The 21,291-nt window shown below is 56.7% G+C and overlaps 2 protein-coding genes and 1 long non-coding RNA gene across 7 annotated transcripts; 2 read left to right on the top strand and 1 right to left on the bottom strand.

Annotated features, from left to right (window-relative positions):
• Positions 1 to 1,544: 1,544 nt before the first annotated feature.
• Positions 1,545 to 7,548, top strand: Ccdc86 (coiled-coil domain containing 86). Its single transcript, XM_027944114.2, has 4 exons — positions 1,545 to 2,684; positions 4,969 to 5,098; positions 6,897 to 6,971; positions 7,150 to 7,548. Exons 1-4 carry the CDS (start codon positions 1,624 to 1,626, stop codon positions 7,267 to 7,269), a joined length of 1,386 nt encoding a protein of 461 aa, XP_027799915.2. The 5' UTR covers positions 1,545 to 1,623; the 3' UTR covers positions 7,270 to 7,548.
• Positions 7,549 to 7,818: 270 nt separating this feature from the next.
• Positions 7,819 to 12,535, bottom strand: Ptgdr2 (prostaglandin D2 receptor 2). Of its 2 annotated transcripts, none has more exons than XM_027944112.3 (2): positions 12,450 to 12,535; positions 7,819 to 10,424 (listed from the first exon to the last, which is right to left on the bottom strand). In XM_027944112.3, exon 2 carries the CDS (start codon positions 10,413 to 10,415, stop codon positions 9,201 to 9,203), a length of 1,215 nt encoding a protein of 404 aa, XP_027799913.2. In that variant the 5' UTR covers positions 10,416 to 10,424; positions 12,450 to 12,535; the 3' UTR covers positions 7,819 to 9,200. The 2 variants fall into 2 exon arrangements, with proteins under 2 accessions (XP_027799913.2, XP_027799914.2); XM_027944113.3 differs by having other exon boundaries at positions 7,819 to 10,469; positions 12,450 to 12,526.
• LOC114099713 (uncharacterized) lies at positions 11,136 to 20,357 on the top strand. Of its 4 annotated transcripts, none has more exons than XR_011708521.1 (5): positions 11,136 to 11,680; positions 12,238 to 12,375; positions 13,925 to 14,062; positions 18,349 to 19,340; positions 19,628 to 20,357. It is a non-coding gene; the product is annotated as an uncharacterized lncRNA (long non-coding RNA). The 4 variants fall into 4 exon arrangements; XR_011708520.1 differs by having other exon boundaries at positions 12,238 to 13,816; XR_003583949.3 differs by lacking the exon at positions 13,925 to 14,062.
• The last annotated feature ends 934 nt before the right edge of the window (positions 20,358 to 21,291 follow it).

Raw genomic sequence — 21,291 nt, 5'->3', positions numbered from 1 at the left:
GCAGGAAATTTAAGGAGCCCAATGGAGCTCACTCCTGAGGGCTGGGGAGCTGGAAGAGCTGGGTGAGGAGGTCCCTGAGACACTTCTGCAGTGGAAGGGACACTGAGGTAGGCGAAGCTTTCTGCAGGGCTCTGCTTGGCTCAGGAACATAAGGTACCTAGAGACTAAGAGAGGGGCCAGGGAGGCAGGAATGGACACATAATTACAGCCCAAGGGTTCCTCCATTTCTGACAACATGGACAGATGGGAAGATGCCATCACCTTAGAAAGGACTCATGCTGCAATCATCATTTGGTATGCTGGGTGGGTGAGAGGTGGTCAAGATTCTCAACCCACTTTTCCATCCTCCAGGAACCTTTGTATGGGTCCTCATCATCCCTGGCTCCTCCCAAATCATCAGCCATGATGTCCCGGAGTGTCCTGACACACACTCCTGCTCCAGGGTTGGCAAGGTGACTCAGCAGCTGGGAGCTGGGCTAGGTGCTGAGACCCCCTGGCTGTCTGCCTGGCCTTCCCCCTCTAACCCCTGAGTGTCCCTGGACAACTTCCCGGGCCTCTCACACCCCCAGGTGGAGAAACAATGGCTTCTCAAAGAAGCCACTGGAATGTGCTGTGGGGGGACCCCTGGGATCCCCCAGGGCTATACCCAGGCAGTTCAACCATAAATGCTGGAAAGACCTGGGATGAGCTTGGCCCAACTCCAAGACACTCTTCCTAAGCAGCAGGCTGTGCATCCATCCAGCCTTCTCTCCTGGGTCTTAGGTAACCCCGGTCCCCAAAGTCTTCTCTAGGCAACTGGGAGGTGCAGAAGGCAAGGCCTGCCCACTGGTGAGGCCCCAAAGCTTAGTGAACAAAGGACATTTACAAGTGAACGCAGGTGAAGGGAGGGGAGGCAGGTTCACACACACACACTTCCAGAAAGGAAGATCCTAGCAGATCCGACCGGAAGGGGGACCCGGGTGAGTGAGCTGCATGCCAATGGCACAGGCGTGCCCGGGGACAACGGTGATGCATCTTACGGTACCGCCACCGCCCTCATAAAAGCTTCAGTGTTGGCAAGGGGCGGCCACTGGCTGCATCCTTAAGTACAGGAATGGGAGAAGGCGGCAACGGTGTGTGCGTTCAACACAGACTGAGGTTTTCCGCCCCGGGGACCCTCAGGGCCACTTCAGATGCACTAAGCTTGAGCAAGATCACACAGAACAGACGAGAAACCGGGCGCGCCGGCCAACTGCACGGGGTTGGCGGCTTCTCCATCCAGCCTTGCCTAGCGGCTCCTCGAACCGTTTTCCAATGCTCTTCTCCACCAGAAATAGTCCCCTACCCCTTTCCCTTCTCTGCCCGCACACTCTCCTTTCACCCCAAGAAAACGACGTTCGCGAGGAAGGTAAAGGTGAAACCCTTCAAAAAACTCGCGGGTCTCGGCCGAGCCCATGCGCATTGCGCAGGCGCCCGATAAGCCCCGCCCCTTCCGGGTAGAAGACTCCCTGCCCCTCACCAACACGGCCTCACCGGAAACAGCCCTTCCAGCCCGGCACGGCCGGGGCGTCTCTGACGTCATAGGAAGGCGCCACCGGCAGAGGTTTCACGTGGACTCGGGTTTAGAAACTTTCAGGCTGGGCCATGGATACGCCGCTTAGGCGCAGCCGGAGACTGGAGGGCCTAAAGCCCGAAGCCCCTGGGAGTCTCGCCTCAGTTTCTCGGGTGAGACGCGCCCTTGTGGAGGTCGAGTCGAACCCGGAAGAAACGAGGGAGCCCGGGTCTACTCTGAATGTGCAGCCACTCGGCCTGGAGTCTCCCCGACGTCAGCGGGAGACAAGCCCGGGATCACCCAGCCTGCCGCGGTGTGCAGACTTGGAGTCCCCGCGAAGACAGCCAGAATTGGGCCCAGAGTCCCCCCAGCATCGACAAGAGCCAGGCCTGGGGTCCCCCCGAAGGCAGCCGGAGCCGGGCCCAGAGTCCCCCCAGCATCGGCAAGAGCCAGGCCTGGGGTCCCCCCGAAGGCAGCCGGAGCCGGGCCCAGAGTCCCCCCAGCATCGGCAAGAGCCAGGCCTGGGGTCTCCCCGAAGGCAGCCGGATCCGGTCCCAGAGTCTCCCCAGCCACGGCAAGAGCCAGGCCTGGGGTCCCCACGAAGACAGTCGGAGCCGGGCCCAGAGCCCCCCCAAACACAGCCGGAGCTGTGCCCAGAGTCCCCCCAGCATCAGCAAAAGCCAGGCCTGGAGTCACCTCCAAGACAGCCAGACTCGATTCCTGAATTCCATCAACCTCAGCCTAAGCCAAGTGAGGAATCACCGAATTTCCCCCAGGACCGAGGAGAACTGGACTCAGAGGTGGCCCAGTGTAAGGAGGAGCTGGCCCCGGGATCCCCCCCACATCAGCTGCAGCCAGGCGCAGGGTCACCAGAGCCTTACCCGGGTCAGCAAGCCCCGGGTCCGGAGCCCTCGCAACCACTACAGGAGCTGACCCCCAGGGCACCTGACTCCCCTGGGAACCAGCAGGAGCCAAGCAAGCCACTTTCATCTAGAGAGAAGGTGACAGGCGGCCTCAGCCCAAAGAAGCGAAATGGATCTTCAATGCAGGCCCCAGCGTCCAAGAAGCTGAAGAAGGAGCAGGAGGAGCTTCCTGTAATCCCTAAGGGGAAGCCCAAATCCGGGAGAGTATGGAAGGACCGCTCCAAGAAGAGGTGAAATGGGGGACGGCATGGCAGGGATGGGGTTCTTTATGTGTTTGGGCCCTGCCTTTACCCTGGTGTAACCCTGAGGCCCAAAATTGAAAGGAGCTCTCTTCAGTGAGGGTGTCAACCAACAGGTGATCAAAGTCAGAATGTGATAAAAATGCTTGAGATCCCAGGAGGGTGAGACCAGGCCCTCAAAGGTCATTTTCATGGTTTCTTTCCTGGGGTCCTTATGGATCTCCCCTATAGCAATCACCTAAGTCCCATATTCACTTAACAGACATTTCCCATTGTCTGCCATCTCCAATAGGGAGGCAGACACAAGTAAACCAGCCATTATTTGATAAAAGCAGTGAGGTCTTCGCCCACTGTCATCTGTTACAGTTATTTGCACTTAGGATAAAAAAAAAATCACCAAGCCCTGATTATATAGAACAGTGTGCTCTTCCGAGGGGCTTGGCTGGGGAAGAGCCTTTCAAACACAGACATCCTGTCATGGCATTTAACCTGTACCTTGGTCCTATGGAGCGGGTGTCATTTTCACTCCTGTTTTATGTCTGTGGAAACTGAGGCTAAATGAGTCGTGAACAATCAGACAAGCTTTGAAGCTGGAGGATTGGAGAAGTGGCTGGTGGTACTGCCCCTCCTCCCTGTCTCAGAAGGTCTAGGAGAATGACAGGGGCCACTGATGGCCACACAGAACCAGATGAGGAGGTTGGTTGCAGTGGGAAGAGGGTGATGAGCAAGTCGAGCTTGAGGAACTGGGGTCCTGGCACTGGGGCCACCCCTGGGAGAGGGTGAGCTTACTGAGCAGGAGTGGGTGGGCCCAGTGGAGGGGAAAGAGAGGAGCAGGTAGAGCAGGGAAGGAGGTCATTGGCCCCAGCTGACTTCCATTACATGCTCAGGACACAATGCTCATCTCCATGTGGGAGAATGAAGTCTCAGAGGCCACCTCACCCAGGGTCACACAGGCAGTAAGCAGTGAACTCGGGGCTTGGCAGCTGGCCTGTCCTCCAGTGTCCAGGTAGGACCCATGCTCTGAAACTAGACTGACCCAACCCACAAGCCGTCAGCCACATATAACTATTTAAATTAAAGTTGAATGAAATCTACATTTACTTTCTTAACCCCAAGTGCAGCCCTGTGAGTGGAGGCTCCCATACTGGACTGCACAGGTGTGGAGCATTTCCCCCATCCCAGAAAGTTCCCCAAACACCACTGTGCCCTGTGGCTCTGGTGACTCCGGGACCCCCCACACACACACACACCTTGTCCTTTCAGGATTCTCATACCCGAGTTTGGAAAGCCCAGCTTTAAGACCAGGGAGGAGGTCCAGGCAGTGCGCACTCTTTTGTTTTTAGAGGGTGGGTCTAGAACAGCAGGCCCTAGGCGTGGGAGAGGGAACAGGAGAGGGTGTGCTGGGGCCAGAGGCTGGCACTGCGGTGTGAAGGGGCAGAACCAGGCTCTGCATGGAGGGGCCTGGAATCAAGTTCTGGGATACATGTGCCCGACTCTGTGGAAGGGGAGAGAATGGCCCAGAAGAACTGTATTGACCCTTCCCATGGACAGGAGTGGACTATGCCCAGCATGTACACGGGCCTTCAGAGGCTGGAACAGTTTGGGGCGTGCTACAGTGGACGTGGGGAAACAGGAACTCTTTCAGAAGACTTTGGTCAGGAAGCAGGAAGGCCACTGTGAGGCTCTGCAGAGGAGCCTTGGGGGTAAAAGGAAAAGTGCCAGTCAGTCTGTGGGACAGTGAATAGTGACAGGAGGAGGACTGAGCTGGGAGGCTCGCTTTGTTTTGCTTTTTATGATGGAAATTTTTGAGCACACAGACCTGGAGAGAGCATAGGGTCATGAGCCCCATGTTCCCATCGCCAGTTTTGACACTTCTCAGCGTTTCATTGGCCTCAGGACCTTTGTCCTGGGCAGTTTTCTCTCACTCTTTTCCCTAGAATGTTTCAAAGCCCATGAGCTCCCGCAGGACGCCTCCTTGGAGAGTGTTCATTTCTCCTATGACTCTTAAAAACATCGCCACTCTTCAGAAGTCCTGACTTCCTTGAAATCCCCTAATGCCCACTCCCTTCATGCATCCCAGCCAGGGGGAGAGGCACCTGCCCAGCCTCACCTTGGGAAGCAGGACGGCCACCCCCTGCTTAACTCGCTCAGGGAGTAAGCGCCCATCACTGCAGGTGTTCTCCCCTCGGCAAAAGAAGGCCCAGAGCCCAGAGTGAGGGCAGCGGGGCAGGAGTAGTCACCCCCACATCCCACAAGCCCCTGCTTAACCCTCCAGGTTCTCCCAGATGGTTCAGGACAAGCCCCTGCGCACATCCTGGCAGCGGAAGATGAAGGAGCGACAGGAGAGGAAACTGACCAAGGACTTTGCCCGGCACCTGCAGGAGGAGAAGGAGAAGCGCCGCCAGGTGAGAGGCCAGCCAGGCAAGGCTGCAGCTCTGGGGCTGAGCATGCCTGCCTCTGTAAGGCACGCGGGAGCCGGGCGAGGCCGACAGTCAGAGACCCTGAGCCCCAGGGCCCCCCTTTGGACCCCCAGGGTGGGGAAGTGCAATAAGTCATCCAGCTCAACCTGGGCCTGTGGGTCAAGGATGGGCAGGAGGCTCCAAAGTGGGGTGCAAGAGCCCAGAAAGAAATCCCAGGAGGCCCTCACCAGTGGTAGGAGCATCCAGTGAGATGTGATCAGTGTCCCTTCCCCAGGACCTGCTCATTTGGGAAAGGCCTACAGATTGGAAAATCTTGTCCCCAGTTTTGCTGCGTCACTCAAGAAGTGGCTTCCACACACCTGTCACTCATCCCAGAGCCAGGAATGTCCATTAGAGGCTCACACCTCACATCTTCAGTCTCCAGGCAGTAAAAGGTCCCAGCTTCACCCACATCACCAAGGCGTCTCCCCAGTAGGGGTGAAGAGGGCACTCAGCAGGCAGCATCCAGAAAAGCCAGGTGGTGGCTGCACTGGGCAGCAGTGCTGTCCCCCAATACCAGAGTTATTGGGGATCCTGCCCATTGGGTGACCCCAGAGTGCAGGAGGAGCACTGATCCAGGGTCAGATAACTCACCCTACCTGTTGATTTGGCCCAGGTCAGCTTGTGGCATGGCCCTAGGGACAGAGTGGCTACCTCCATGTGCTGAGGTCTTACCTCACTTCCTGTGCAGCCCTGGCTCCCTCTTAAGCAAGATAGCTGCCTTCTTCTCAGCCCCAGCCCATACCTCCCCCGATACCGCAGGAGCCCAAGTCTCACTTCTCCTTTCTCCCCAGGGGCCCAGGCCATCCTGTTACCCCAAGTTGACAAAGCCAAGAGAGGCACCTGACCATGCAACAGCCTAGGAGCTGATGTCCCTTTCCTGGGCCTTCCAGGGGACCCTCTGCATAGTCAAGGGCATGGCTTAATTTCCAGGACAGACCCCATCTAGGTTGTGAGTGTCCCGACAGTAGGATGCTGTCTAAAACCTGCGCGTGCACTCGTCCACTCACCTTGCAGGAGCGGGTTACTGTGACTGTCCTGCTTTCCATATGGGGGAGTTGAGGCATTTACCTGTTTAGCAGTTATCTGAGGCCACCTCACCCAGGGTCACACAGGCAGTAAGCAGTGAACTCGGGGCTTGGCAACTACAGCTGTCTTCCTCCAGTGTCCAGGTAGGACCCATGCTCTGGAACTAGACTGTCACAACCCCAGTAGCAGGCAAGATTCAAACCTGGGCCAGATCCCTCAGAGCCTCTTCTGGGCAGCTCAGCTCTCCCAGCCCCACCTCCTCCCTGGGGACACCAACAGAGCCCAGGCCTCACATTTTGTGGCACTTGGGCATCGGGGGAGAGGGAGACCCTGAGAAGGTGGGAATGGGGGATCCACCTCCCTCACAGTGATGAGCAGTTTGGTAAACAGCCTGTTCCAGGCATTTGCAAAGTTCCAGGGAGGGAGGCAGTCCTCCTGTCTAAGCCCTTTCTCACGGTCCGTCCAGGTACCCTCCTTCTAATGTGAGGGTCAGACTTTCCAGCACAGTGGGCACCTGGACGCCAGGCCCGTGGCACGAGTGTTGTTCTCCAGGCCCTCCCATTGGTGTCCAGGTTCCATGCTCACCACCAGAAGCAACACGGAGCCCAGATGGGAGTCCTTCCTCCACTTAATGGGAATTGACCAGCCCTCACTCTGCTGGGCCACCGTAGCTCCCAGCCTCAATTCCCTTGCCCATGTGCCCTGTGTGTTCCAGGAGAAGAAACAGCGCCGGGCTGAGAACCTGAGGCGACGCCTGGAAAACGAGCGGAAGGCTGAGGTGGTCCAAGTGGTAAGTGTCCCCTGGCCACTTGGCTGAGGCAGACATGGCTGGGCCAGGTGAGGCCTTGGAGCTGCCTTTCCCATGTCTGTTCCTGCTGTGATCCCAGACCCCTGCAGGGTGGCTTCCCTCTCCCACAGGGACAGGGAATCTCCTCCCAGCCCACTAATGACTCTCCTCCCACCCCCAGATCCGAAACCCGGCCAAACTCAAGCGGGCAAAGAAGAAGCAGCTGCGCTCCATTCAGAAGCGGGACACGCTAGCCCTGCTGCAGAAACAGCCACCCCAGCGGCCAGCAGCCAAGGTCTGAACTCAGAACAGCCAAGGCCCTCCAAGACCAACAACCACATCAGACATGGCCATCTGGCCTCTCAGGTCACCAGTCAGACATCTCTGCTGGAGCCAGCACTCCAACTCTGTGGCCTCAAGACAGGGATTCCACCCTGGACAGGACTCTTGGGCTTTTGAGGGATCTTGGGCATGTCTCTGGGGGCAGAGCCTAGGGGAGGGAAGAGGTTCCAGTCCTCTCTCCTTCCCCATCCTCCAAAAACCTTCAGACTAAGAACAGTAAAGTCTGGTTTCTCATTGAGCTAGCAGTACGTGTCCTGTCTGAGGGTCTTGGGTCCAGCTCAGGCCTGGAGGCCAACCATCGGGAACCCAAGTCCCTTACACCTTCCCAGAGGCTGCTTTGGCTACTTCTGCACCCCACTAACTCTGTCCCCCAGCAAACTGAATCCAGCTCCTCCCCACTTGAACACTGAAGGTTTAAAATGGGGAGACTGCAGGAAGCAGAGTCAGTTTCTAGCAGCCCCTTTCCTATACCAGACTGCAGAAGTCCCACAGATCTAAGCCGTGCCCATCTGGTCTACAACAAAAGTATTTATTGAATACCTATGGTATACAGGTACAATTCTGGGCACCAAGGAATACAGACAAAAGTCCCTGCCCTCAGGAGCTTTTATTCTGATGGGAAAAACATAAGCAAATCAAGTGTGTGGTGTGTCTGGTGTGAAAAGTGCTGAGAAACAGCAGGAGCAGGAGGCCATACAGGGTGACATCTGGCTATCCAGTTTGCAGTGCACATGCTATGGGCTGCCCTGCCTGGCACCCAGAATTAACAGCTGGCCACCCTGGTCCTTGGTGGCCCCAGCCTTCAGTGGTCAGGAGTAATGGACCAAGATCACAAGACTTTCTCATCCCTGCTCTTCCACTGATATTCCGCAAACCAAACAAATATGTGCTGGCACCAGCTGTCAGTCCTTGGCATGCAGCGCTGAGGCATTAGGGACCATGGAGTGGAAGTGCTACACAGGTACAAGCTGCCCCTCCTGTGCCCCCATGTGGGCAGGTGGCAGGTGCTGCAAAGACCTTGGGATTAACTGTCCAGAGGGCATCTTGTAGGATGCCAGTCCTGTGCAAGGCTCAGGATGCCATGGTCAAGTTCACTAGAAAATGTCATGTGCCGTGAATTGCTGTGTCCATTCAGATACCAAAGGCTAGACCTCCAATAACAATGCACAGTGACTTGGATTAGCCCAGGTTTCCCAAGCACTTGACCATGGCACCCCCGGGGCTCTTAAGTAGCTTGGGTAGGTCTTAGATGTGCTCTCAGAATAGGAATGGAGTGAACAGGGTGCAGACCCTGCACACAACACCGTTAACCTCGCTGAACCCCAAGAAGCTAATCCTAAAGATTTGCAGAAGAAAGCATCTAGTTCAAACCTTGGCTGAGTACCTAACCTGAATGCCTTAATCTGGAATGGTGCTTCTCAAACCTTTCTCATTTTACTCCAAAAATTTGTACAACTATCCTACCCTAGCCTTCCACAGTCACACAGCTGGTAAAATTGGGCTCCAGGGAGTTGTACCATTGGGACTCTGTCTGCTGGTCTAAGAAGTCATTATGAGTTTAGCTTCCTGTTACTCCAAGTGTGGTCCTTGGATCAGCAGCACTTAGTGACTGCCTGGGAAGTATTAGAAAAGCAGAATCTCCCGCACCCCGCCCCACCCACTGAAATAAACTAACAAGATCCCAAGGTGACTTATAGGCACGTCAAGGTTTGAGAAGCCCGGTTTCAACCAGGTCAGTTTCTGAAAAAAGTCACCCAGGTCGCTTCAAAACGCTGACTCTCAGCGCTCACGAGCCCTTGCGGTAGTCTTGACGCTTGATTCGAGCCTTGCCTCTGCCTTGGGGAGAAAGCAGGTCCCAGCCCTGCGTTCCGGGCTGCGCAGGCCATTGGGCTAATCCGAGGTGGTGCTCAGCGCCCGGTTCAGGGGTCCCCTTTCGTCTTGGGATCGTGCCCGGTCCCTCTGCGAAGGCGCTGCGTTGTTGCCTCGAAGCCAGCGGAGGAGGCGCTCCGGGCGGAGCGGGGGCGCGAGGCGGCCGGTGAGCGAGAGGGAGGAGGCCGAGGTGGCGGTGGAGGAGGCGCGACGGCGGCGGCTGCCCGCCCAGCCGCCCAGGTCGCTGTCGTCCACCAACACGCTCTCGAGCACTGTGCGCAACGAGCGCCGCAGCTTGCGCACCACGTCGGGGCAGGTGAGCACGTAGAGCAGCGGGTTGACCACGCTGTTGATAAAGGCCAGGCTGGTGACGAAGGGCAGCCCGCGCCACACAAGCGGCCGCAGCGTAGGGACTGCGTGCGCCCGCGCCTCCAGCAGGCAGAAGATGTGGTAGGGCCCCCAGCAGAGCACGAAGGCGGCCACGATGGCCGCCACCAAGCGCACGAAGCGACCCGGCCGCCGGCGGCCCCGGTGGCGAAGCTGCACGCTCACAGCCGCATGGCTTGAGGCGATGATGGCCAGCGGCACCACGAAGGCCAGCAGGAACTTGCTGACCGCCAGGGCGGTCTGGCGCGAGTCGCACGTGGCGTCGCGGTCAGGCCCGGGGTTCAGGAGCAGCACGTTGTAGTAGCACATGATGCGCCCGTCCAGCCGCGGGATGGTGTCCCGGAACACGAAATAGGGCACGGTGTTGAACACAGCCAGGACCCAGAGCACCAGACAGACTTTGTGGGCCGCGGCCACCGTGCGGTTGTTCTGCGCCCACACCGGCCGCACCACCTGCAGACAGCGGTCCAGGCTGATGGCGCTGAGCAGGAAGCCGCTAGCAAACATGTTGAGGAAGAAGATAGAAGAGTGCAGTTTGCAGAAGGTGGTGCCCAGCTCCCATGAGTGTCCCACGGCCAGGAAGTAGGTGAAGAAGGGCAGGGAGGCAGCGGCCAACAGGTCAGACAGCGCCAGATGCAGCACCCAGGTGGTGACCACCGTCTGTCGCATGCGACAGCCCACTACAAAGAGGATGAGTCCATTCTCCACCAGGCCCAGCAGCGAGGCCACCCCGTGCAGCAGCACAGACACGTGGTCGATTAAGCGGATGCTGGAGTTGGTGTGGCTCTGGAGTTGGCTCATCTGCTCCAAGAGCGGACAGAGTGGCTTCAGGGTGGTGTTGGCCAACATGGCTGAGCTCTGTGGTGGAGAAGGACACGCTGAGTCTGGCCGAGCTGGGACACCCTGGGAACCAGAGAGAGCCCTGGGAACCTTGCTAAGAGATAAGGTGACCTGCCAATGTGATAGGTGGGGCCACTGGGGACCAGTGACATTGAGCAAAGTTGGAGTGACCAACATCCCAGCTCCACCACCTGCTCCCTGTGGGACCTTGGGCAAGTCATTGAACTTTCCTGAGCCCGTTTCCTCCCCTGTAATGTGGGTGTTCCTCATAACTATCTCTAACTCATGGGCTATCAGAATAAAAATAAAATAAACTCATGAGTTAATATGCAAAAAGGCCTGGTCCACAGAACTGTGTTTAATGGAGGTCAGGCCGTGCAGAATTCCTTTTTGCTGCCCCAGAGCACTGGTGGATGGACACAGCCCCCATATAGTGCAGGAGCTTTGCAGCCACCTGGAGAGAGGGGGCGGGAGGAGGAGTCTCCACCAGCCCTCCCCAGCACCCCAGGCTTTGCCTCTGCAGGTCCTCCGGAGTCTGTTGGTCACACAGAGGTGGCTGGCTGGGTGTGTTGACCGCAAAAAGCAGAGCTGGCCCCTCCTCTGATAGTAGGAAAGGAAATGAGATAAGAAGAGAGAGAGCTGGGCACAAGGACCCACCCGATGGCCCCGGGGTACCAAACAAACCCTCCTCCTAGGGGCAGCCATAGCAATGCTACCAATCCCAGGAAACCCACCCCTGTTCATTTTCTCACTCACCCACACACCCCCCAGCAGCTATTTATCCAGTCACTACCCCGCGCTGGAGAAGCCAGAATCTGACAGACACAGCACACAGCCACACATGCTCACAGCCTCAGAGAATCCCAGAGCCCTCCCGTGAAGACTCGGGTGAAGCTGATGGAGATCGAGGAGGGTTGACTTGGGGTGGAGGCTCCCTGCTGTGGAGAGGGGACAGAGCAGGGCATGGGAGCTCAGGTTGCGCTGGGCACTCATGACACGCCAGGGACCCTGGAAGGTCCTTTGCATAGGTGCTCATCTTTCTCATGGCTCTGAGAGAAAGGTGCTAGGCTCTGTCCCTGCCACTTTCCAGATGAGGAAACTGAGACAGGAGTGTTTGAAGAACTCGCCAATCCACCCAAGCAGCACAGCCACACAGAGGAGCAACAGTGTGGCACTAAGCCAGGGACGATGGAGGAAAGAAGAGAAAGACAGGAGCAATGGCCTTCAGTGCTCCTCTTCCCAGCCCAACACCTGGCCGGCTAGGATGGCAGAGGGTGAGAAAATCCACTCCCTCCAGGGATCCTGCTCTTTGCAGGTTGGGCTCCTGGGATCCACACTAGACTTTCCCTGGGAGATGGGTCCCTTGAAGCTGAGCTCTGCAGGTGGGTGGGAGGGGAGCTGGCCTGTGTCCCCTGAGAATGGTGCTGCTTCCCAAGCTTTCTAGTTTGCAGTTACCTCCCAATAACCCCATGAGACCCCATTTTGCAGAGAAGCGTGGCTTCTCTGTCCTCGGCTGCAGCAGGGGCTGGGACTCTCCTCCCAGCACACCAGGTGCATGCCATCCCCTCTCAGCCCTAATGTTTGCCTGAGTCCCATGGGATGCTCGGAGAGCACAGTCCTGCTGGACCCTCTGGAGCCATCTACCTGGTCCCTCTGGCTGCATGGAGACAGCCCCCATCCTCCATCCCGGCAGCTGGGGTCCTGGGGTGCAGGGGCCCAAGAACACAAGTTTGGGGAGTCCAAGTCCTGGGCTTGATTCCAGGCTCCTTGGCTTCCAGGCTGGGCAAACCTGGGCAGTTACCTCAAGCCTGCTGGTGCCATCTTCCCCCAGGTCAACGACTGCCACTGTGCCTGGCCTCTAGTTAACGCCTGAGAAAGCTGACTCCTTCCACCCTCTGAGCAGCAAGTTCCCTCCCGCCTGGTAAACTCACTCCTCTGCCATCCTGTCCGGTAGCAGCCCTCTGTTCTGGTAAAATTCTGCCCTCTCCTGTGGGTCCAGAGAGGGCACTAAGGCTGCCCAGCCCTGGACCGTGGCCTCCTTACCTGGGCACAGAGGGAGCACAGGATTCCAGCCCTGCAGGCACTTGGCTCCTAGTAGCAGCCAGACAGAGGCGTGGGGCAGGCGGAGGGAGGGGAGGAGTGAGGCTGAGGGAGGAAACAGCTGTCAGCTCCAGTGTGTGTGCGCGTGTGTATGTGCGTGTGTGTGCGTGTGCTTGTGTGTCTGTCTGGGGGCGGGAGGCAGTGACAGCCAGAGATTGAGCTCTCACGCTGGTGATCGAGAACCATTCATCCATCTGCCAGCAGCCCCTGCTCCACCGAGTCCTTTATGGAGGAGTCTTTGCAGCCCAAGGACACTGCGAGTGTGCACTGGGCCATCCCTGTGTGCAGCAAAGTGGGGGCTTGGTATGTCCAGGGGTGTGCTTTGGAGTGACCAGCGTGCAGGAGGATGAGGACTATGCCTTGCCCTGCTTTCCACCCTCCTTGGACCGCTCTCTTCTGACGCCATAGTCCTCAGAGAGGAAGGTCCCCAAGTGGCATGGGTGCCTGTGCACCAGGGACCCCAGGAAAGCAGGGGGATAGGAGGAGCGTGGGAGGCCTGGCCACCAGCGCTGGCCCCACACTCACAGCCAGAGGCCGGTCACTTCCCCTTGCTGAGCCCCGCGTTGTCATCTGTGAGCAGGACCAGTGTCTGCTTTGAGGCAGAGGCGAGGGCTGGCCGAGGGGAGTCAGGGGGCTCCACCACTGACCCATCCCCAGCCCTTTTTTGTATTTTTTTAGAGGAGAGAGTAAGTGCTCGAAAAAATTAGCTTCTTCCCCTGCTGGGGGAGAAATGGGCATAGGCTAAAGGCCAAGGCTGTCCGGGTTTCATTTAGAATAGGCTGGAAGCCCTGGGGTAAGAGAACTTTGAATCCTGTAGTTTGCACTTCATCGTTCCCTAACCTCACCCTCTGCTTAGCTTTTGGGGGTCAGACTCCCTTTCTTCACAGCAGCCCGCAGATGCTCAATAAAACATGTCAAGACCGAGTCAGGACAGAGGGCAGGGTGTCCCACTGAGGCCTGGGCTGGCGCACAGCCTGGGTGCTTGACAGGGTGGAGGGTGGGTAAGCAGGACAGCACTTCTCCCAGCCCCGATGGTGAAGCAGCGGGGACCTTGCTCATCCGGCCTCTGCCCTGGGCCAGGGAGGCTTGGACTTCCAAACACAGATGCCTGCAGCCTCCCGAGAAACAGGTGGCTGTTTCCACCCATCCTGGGGAAGTGCCCCCATCCCTGCCCCCCCACTGATCCATGAGAAGGCCATTCAGGCAGGGCGCATGGTGGTGAGGCCCCAGGACCCTGCAACCAGACCGCCAGTGTCTGCATCTGGCACTGCCTCTTCCTAGCTATGTGACGAGGCGAGGAGCTTCAGGCGGTATGATGTGCATCTGGGGGTCAGCGGGGGCAGAGGGGATACCCGAGATGAACTTGGGGCGCTCCACCGCTGAGCCACATCCCCAGCCCTTTTTTGTATTTTATTTAGAGACAGGGTCCCACTGAGACTTAGCACCTCGCTTTTGCTGAGGCTGGCTTTGAATTCGTGATCCTCCAGCCTCAGCCTCCTGAGCCATTGGAATTACAGGCGTGCGCCACCGCACCCGCAAGATGTGAATTTTAAAAGGTACTCCTTCTGCGTAGTACCAGCCCCGAGTGCTGGGGTTGGAGCACAGGCTGCTCTGTGGAATAAGAAATGATCACCCCTCTCCCCTACAGACATATCTCAGCCTAGGGCATCAGGCTTGACATGAGGCACAGGCCTCTCTCTGGATCTCAGCCATCTCCTGACTCCTCCAACCAGTCACCCTTGTGCAGTGAACATCCCGCACCACCTCTCATGGCAGCCCCTTTGTTCATTTCCAGCTAAAATCTTTATTCCTCTGAAACTTCTCTGTTCTTGTTTCCAATCCTGGAATCATTGTCATGGCTTGGTTCCCAGCCCTCCCTGAGGACAACTTATTCTAAACAAACAAAAAAGTTACTAAATTCTACTAGTTACTAAAATAAGTAAACAAACAAACAAAAAGATATTACATGTGAGCAGGGCCCTGAGTCATTTTCTGAAGAAAAAAAGGGCGTGCACCCTGTTCTTCATGTCCCAAGGGGCTTTGGGGCCCTTGGCTGCACTCCCATGGTGGAAATGGTCCCGGCACACACACTGAGAGCCCTGAGCCCCACAGCAACTACCCATTGGGTGGGTAGGAGACAGAAGTCGGCCTCTTCCCCCGGGGTTTCAGGAACCAAAAGCCAACACCAGTCAGTCCAAGAGGAAGAGTCTCCGAGGGTGTTGGAGCAGTGGGGGTGCTGGGTGGGGGTTCACTGGCTGGGTGTAAAGGACAGATGGCTCCGAGTGACCAGGGGACACACATTCAGCCTGAGTCTAGGAGAAAAGGCATTCAGAGGCTCAATGGAGCCACGGATGCGTCAGGCCTTCACTGGGGGCAGGAGGCCACCAAGACTGTTAGATGGGTCCTCACATGGAGTCCCGGGAGGGTGACCAGGCCTTGGCAGACTCCTGACAGCACAGACCTTGATTTCCCATGGCACAGGACCCCCTGAGGGCCTCAGTTGCTGGGCCTCTGACCCAGGCCTCTGACCCCGCAGGTCCAGGTGGAGCCGGGAATTTGCACTTCTGTCACATCCCCTGGGGAAGCCGCTGCTGCTAGGCCAGAGTCCACCCCGAGACGGAACCTCTGAGCCAGATCCCAGTCACACGAAGGCTGAGGAGGGGGTCGCAAGTTCTAGGCCAGCCTGAAGTGAGACCCTGTCTCCAAATAAGAGATAAAAGGGCTGGAGGTGTCACCTGGTGGCAGGGCACCTGCCTAAGCAGGCACAAGGCCCCGGCCCAATCCCAGGACTGCAGAAGGACACAAAAGGCCAGACCTGGACGAGGTCTTGGGAGTCCTTGGGCCTGGCGCCCTGACGGCAGGGGACTGGTCAGACAGCCCTCTTAGCCGAGGGCCTGGGAGCGAGCGCCCCTCTGAGGCTGCGCCCCCACAGGAGGACGGGGTGATAAGGAGAATGCACTCAGCCCCCAGCCGGGCAGAGTGCGGGGCGAGTACGAGTTCCTGGAATTGTCTGAGGGGTGTGCTTTGGGGACATCATGGGCTTGGCCAGCCAGAGCTGCCCTGGGGGTTATAGGTCAGGGGGCAGGAAGCTGGTCAGCCAGGGCCTCAGGCCCAGGAAGCCTTCTGACCCAAGCAGGGGCCGGGCTGGGCCCACGAGCCACAGTCACCAGGCTTCTGTGAGCAGCTGGGCACCAGGGCTGGGGGCCAGGTCCTCAGCCCCACCACACCCTGCCCTGCCCTGTGTCCAGCTCCCTCAGAGCTGGAGAAAGGCGCAGCCGCCTCCAGGGCCCTGCAGTCCCTGCAGTCCACCCCCCCCCCAGGCCAGAGCCTGAAGTCACAGTAAGAGCAGAGGCCGGGCATCCTGCAAGGGCACCAGCTCCCCCCGCAGGAGACGGCTCGCAGACCTGGGCTCCACAGCCAGGCTCCCCAGTCCCCTGGCCCCGCTCCCGCACAGCCCCCTGCGCCCTCCCCCCACCTCACCTGCCCAGCCCCTCCCCCACCTCACCTGCCCAGCCCCTCCCCCACCTCACCTGCCCAGCCCCTCCCCCACCTCACCTGCCCAGCCCCTCTCCCCCCAGGCCTTTGCCAGGCTGCCCTGGAAAGCCTTCACACTCAGTCTCACACACACACACATACTTACACACACACACACACGCACTCTCACACACACATACTTACACATACACATGCATGTATGCACTCACAAACTTGCAAACACACAATCACACATACGTGCACTCACACGCACTCACGCACACTCACACATATGCACACGCACACACTCACCTTCATGCACACACTCCTCGCACACACAAACTTGTTAACACAATCACACACTCTCACACTCACACTATTCTCATTCTCACATAACACACATAAAATCACACACTAATACACTCACATACTAATACACATGCTCACACTCATGCACACTTGCTCACACACATATACGCACATATGCTCATACATCCACACTCACACACAATCACATCCACCTATACAACTTTCACACACACACAATTGCTATCACACACAAACACCAACACACTTTCACACTAGTACATATGCTCTCACACACATGGACCATCACACACTTACAAATATACACACTTAGATATATGCATGCACAGCCACACTCACACACTTGTATTCTCACACACTAGTACGCACACTGTTCACACACAGTCATGCACATGACCACACATACGACACACTCTCACACATTCGTTCACATGCTGACACATACACTTGCTCACACACAACTCAACAAAATCACACCAGCACTCACACACATCACACTCCCACACCATCTCACACTAACACACGTGCACTCACACACACCTTGCTGGTCCTGCAGGCTCCTTCTGAGACCGCCGTGTCTGGGCCCAGGAGGGGCACTCGGCACCAGTGCGTCTCGTGCACACAGAGGCCACGACAGGACCGTCCCGGGGCCAGCTGTGCTGCCCGGCCCTGCCCTAGGAAGCGAGGATTTCAGTTCCTCTCTGGCCCCTTGGAGAAGTCAGTCAAGGAGGAAGTGAGGCACAGGGCAGGAAGCAGCCAGGAACCTGGCACCCACCAGCCCCAGTGCCGGAGCCCTCAGGTGCCCACACCCAGCCGAGCAGCAGCCCCACAGGACCCCACAGGATATCTTGTGGGGGCCCAAGTGGGTTCCCTGATGCCAACCTCAGCCACAGGAAGCCTGCCTCCTCACACGACCCGCCAGCCCCTCCTGGGCCCCCACCTGCATCGCTGCTGCTGCGTCACCCCCAGCGCTCACCACCGCACGCCTGCTGGGCCTGCGCGCCCTTCTGCTGCTTGCTCCCTGCTCTGGAATCTCGGTCCTTCCCTTGGCCTCTTGGTGAACTCCTATGCATCCTTCAAAACCCTAACCACGGAAGCTTTGCCGATTGTCTCAGGAAGACCTTACCTCTCGCTCCACCCTCCCACGTCTCTAAGTCACCATGTCTGCGGCCACCCTTGCCCTCTGGAGACCCCTTTCACCAGCTGCTCTCACCCTCTTGATGAGCAGCAGACATCCTTCCTATTTTATCTCCTTTTCTCCAAGGCCAAGCAGAGGGCCTGCCTATGGGAGGGTCCACGTGCAGACCCCACGGCCCCAGGTCCTCAGAGCAGTGCTGGCTGCGCCCCGTGCTCCCCAGGGCCTGGAGCAGCTCTGTGGCTGTCTTCACCTGCGCTGGCCACAGCCCGGAGCTGATGTCTTAATGGTAGGAAGAAGGGAGAGCAGAGGCAGAGCGCCGGGCAGGCCCTGGGCTCAGTCTCAGGTGGGTGTGCTCCAGGGCCAGACGGCCTCCGGAGCTCTAGGGAGGGTTCTGCCTCCGTCAGGTGGCTCCAGTCCCGGCTTCCCGGTCTCCCCTGTTTCTCATAAGACACTTGTCATTGGATTTAGGGCCTACCCGGACAATCCAGGGTGACCTCATCTTGAGATCCTTAACTCGTTTATATCTGTAAAGCCCTTTAATTTTTCTTCCCAAATAAGGTCCCAGTCAGGGGTTCCTGGGTTAGGGAGTGGGCATATGTTTTTGAGGGTCACCATGGAACCCACTACAGATAGTCAGGCTAACGTTGAGAGGCATTGTGCCAGCCCCGTGAAGCACTTGTCATACACTAGCGAGTTTTACCCCCACACTTACCCTCTGAGGCAGATACTGTTCTTGTCCCCACTTGCAGAGGAGAAGACTAAGGCTCAGAGAGGTTAGGTAACTTGGCCAAAGCTGCTCAGCCAGTGAGCAGAGGAGCTGGATTTCAGAGCCAGGTGTTCCAGCCCCAGCGCCCAGCTCATCCCAGCTGACTGCATTTCTCTGAGGTTCTTTGTATCCTGCAGGAGAAGCAGAGCTGCCTTTGATGTTCAGTGTGCACCCCCAGCCTTCCGGAAACATCTCTGCCACGGGCAAGATCTGCGTGGTGCGCAGTTGGGACTTCCCTGGTCACTCTGCAGGCCACTGAGCTAAGTGACCTGTTCCCTGCCTGGGCCTCCCCTGGTGCCCTCCCTTTGTCCCTAGGTGGGGCTGAGAGGACACAGTGGGCACTGACACTTAAACCTCCCAGCATCATCATTCTTAGTCCCGTGTTTCAGATTAAGAGACTGAAGTCCTGCTTTTAAAAATTAAAAGAATTAGGTTTAAAAGGAAAGTGGAATAAACAGGCTGAGATTTAGGAAGCGACTCAGGGAGGAATATCAGCAACCTTAAGTTAGATACTGCCACTAGCCCCAAGGAAAGCATGTCACAGAGCAGGTGACATTCAACGTCTCCGGCAGGTGAGTGGAGGAGCTGGGATCCCTCCCAGACCCAGGAGGTCTGGCACCCATGAGTGTCCTCAGTGCCCTCTCCAGGACGGGGTAGTGTCATTTCCTCAAAGGCCTCTGAGTGGGTCAGCTTTGCATCCATTATGACAAAATGCCTGAGAAAGTCTCCTATGAGGAGGGAAGACTTATTTTGGCTCCTGGCTTCAGAGGTTTCAGTCCAAGTTGGTTGGCTCCATTGTCTTGGGTCTGTGACGAGGCAGAACACTGCAGTGGGGACCCATGTGGAGGGAAGCTGCTCACATATGCAGCCAGGAAGCAGAGGGAGTGAGGGAGGGGCCAGGGTCCGGCCTCTGTCCAAGGGCACGCCCCCAGTGACCTCACTTCCTCCCCTAGGCCCTGCCTCCTGAAGGCTCAGCTCTGCCCATGCTGCAAGCTGACAGTCAAGCCTTCAGCACGTGGCCTCTGAGGACCATTTAAGATCCAAACCACTGCAGCATCTTCCTGCCCCTGGCCATGAGCCAGCTGCCCATTTCCAGGGCCTTGGGAGACGTGCTGTCCATGGACCCGAGGTCAGTTAGGCGACACCTCTCTCATTCCCTAATTCCTTCCCACCATCACTACTCTCCTCTGTATCTTCAAACAACAGGCAAGTGACTCCCAGGGCACTGTGCTCGTAAGCAAGGGACACAGGTCTCTGTGCCTGACATCCCAGCGCGGGACCTCCCTCCACAACACCCAGTTCACAGGGGTGGAAGGAGGGATGGGGCCAGAGATGCCACTTGACAACCAGCACACTGGCCAGTGAATGTTCAATAAGGAGCAGGAAAATCACAGGGTCACAACGTGTCTCCCATAGGACACTCGTAAATTACAGAGACATCAGGACGTCAGCACAGGGAACCTGGACACCCACTGCCTTAACCTGTGGCCAGAGTTTCAGCACACACTGGTGTGAGGTCCCTCCTGAGGACATTCTGAGGAGGACACAACATTGCTTTGGAGTGTTCTGCCCATTGTAGACCCTATTGTGTCCCCCAAATTCATAAATTGAAGCCCTAATCCCCTCCCGCAGAATGCGACTCTATTTGGAGAAAGGGCCTTTAAAGAGTTCATTAAAGAGGCCACAAGGGTGACTGGTGTCCTTAAAGAAGAAGTCTGGATGCACCAGGAGCCGCAGCATGTGCACAAGCAGAGAGAGACCATGTGAGGGCACAACCAGAGAAACAGGCCTCAGAGATTCCAGACCTTCCGATGCCTTGACGGTGGATTTCCAGCCTCCAGAACCGTGAGAAGATAACTACCTGCTGTTTGAGCTGCCCGACCGCGGGGTCTGTTATGGAGCCCTCGCTAGCCAAGACACTGCCCAATGCACCTCCTGAATCTACACAGGCAAACACCAGCAAACCCAAACGGAGAGCCGTCCCGCAGAATGGTCAAAAATGTCAAGTGGGAAAGACAAAGGAGACGCTGGGGCGGAGGGAGGTCGGCCCCAGATCAGAGGAGGCAGAAGAGACTCTTGAGCCTGGATCAGATCCCAAACCAGGACAAAACTTCTCCTTTGCTATAAAAGTCATTGTCAGAACATTGCTGGAGGTTGAGCTGGGTTTGTAAGTTAGACAACTGAGTTTATGCCCCCGCTGATTTCCTGATTTGGACAGTGTCACTGTGGTTACTCACGGTTTTGGGGGTGTGGGGAAGCACACTAAAGTAATTAGGGGTAAAAGGGAAGCCAGCTCTCAAATGCTATGGAAGAAAGTGTGTGTGTGTGTGTGCGTGTGTGTATGCACGTGCCCGTGCGCACAAACAGGCAGGAAGAAAGAGGAAGTTGGAACAAATGGAAAAAGCATCCAAGAAATCTTTTCTAAGTTAAAAAGTATAAAGTTCAACATGAAAAGTTTAAAAACCCACTATCCTTCCAGAAAAGCCCCCTGGGGCCTTGCCTCCTCCCCTCCCCCCACATCTTTCCTGCAAGCTCCACCACCACCACCACCCTTTTTTTTTTTTTTTTTTTTTTTTTTGCTAAAAACAATTTTTATTTGTTAATTTGCTCCTTAGGAAATGTACAAACATAAAATAAGCAAGCATTAGCCAAAGGTATTAGAGGAAAATTGAGAACGATGCATACATTTTATCAAACTAGAATTCTTTTTTTTTTTTTTTATTTTTTGCTGTTGTTGTTCTAATTGGTTATACGTGACAGTAGACTGCGTTTTGACACATCATACATAAATGGCACACAGCTTCTCCTTGGTCTGGTTGTGCTTGGTGTAGAGTTCCACAGGTCATGTAATCCCAGATGCACACGGGGTAATAATGACCAACTCATTCCTACCCCATGCCCCTCCCCTCCCTTCACTCCCCTCTGTCAAGTCCAGATACCTCTGTGTCCCCCTTATTGCGAATTAGCACCCGCATGTCAGAGGGAACACTTGGTCCTTTGGGATTGCAAGCTCCCCCTCTTGAAGCCCTGTCTGCTGACCTCTGTCTCCCGCTGGCCCCAAACTCCCCACCACTCAGGAA

Source organism: Marmota flaviventris, chromosome 9 (genome assembly GCF_047511675.1).
Source record: "Marmota flaviventris isolate mMarFla1 chromosome 9, mMarFla1.hap1, whole genome shotgun sequence".
Taxonomy (NCBI): Eukaryota; Metazoa; Chordata; class Mammalia; order Rodentia; family Sciuridae; genus Marmota; species Marmota flaviventris.
Note: the sequence above shows the minus strand (reverse complement) of the source record. Positions and strands in the feature narration are given on the sequence as shown.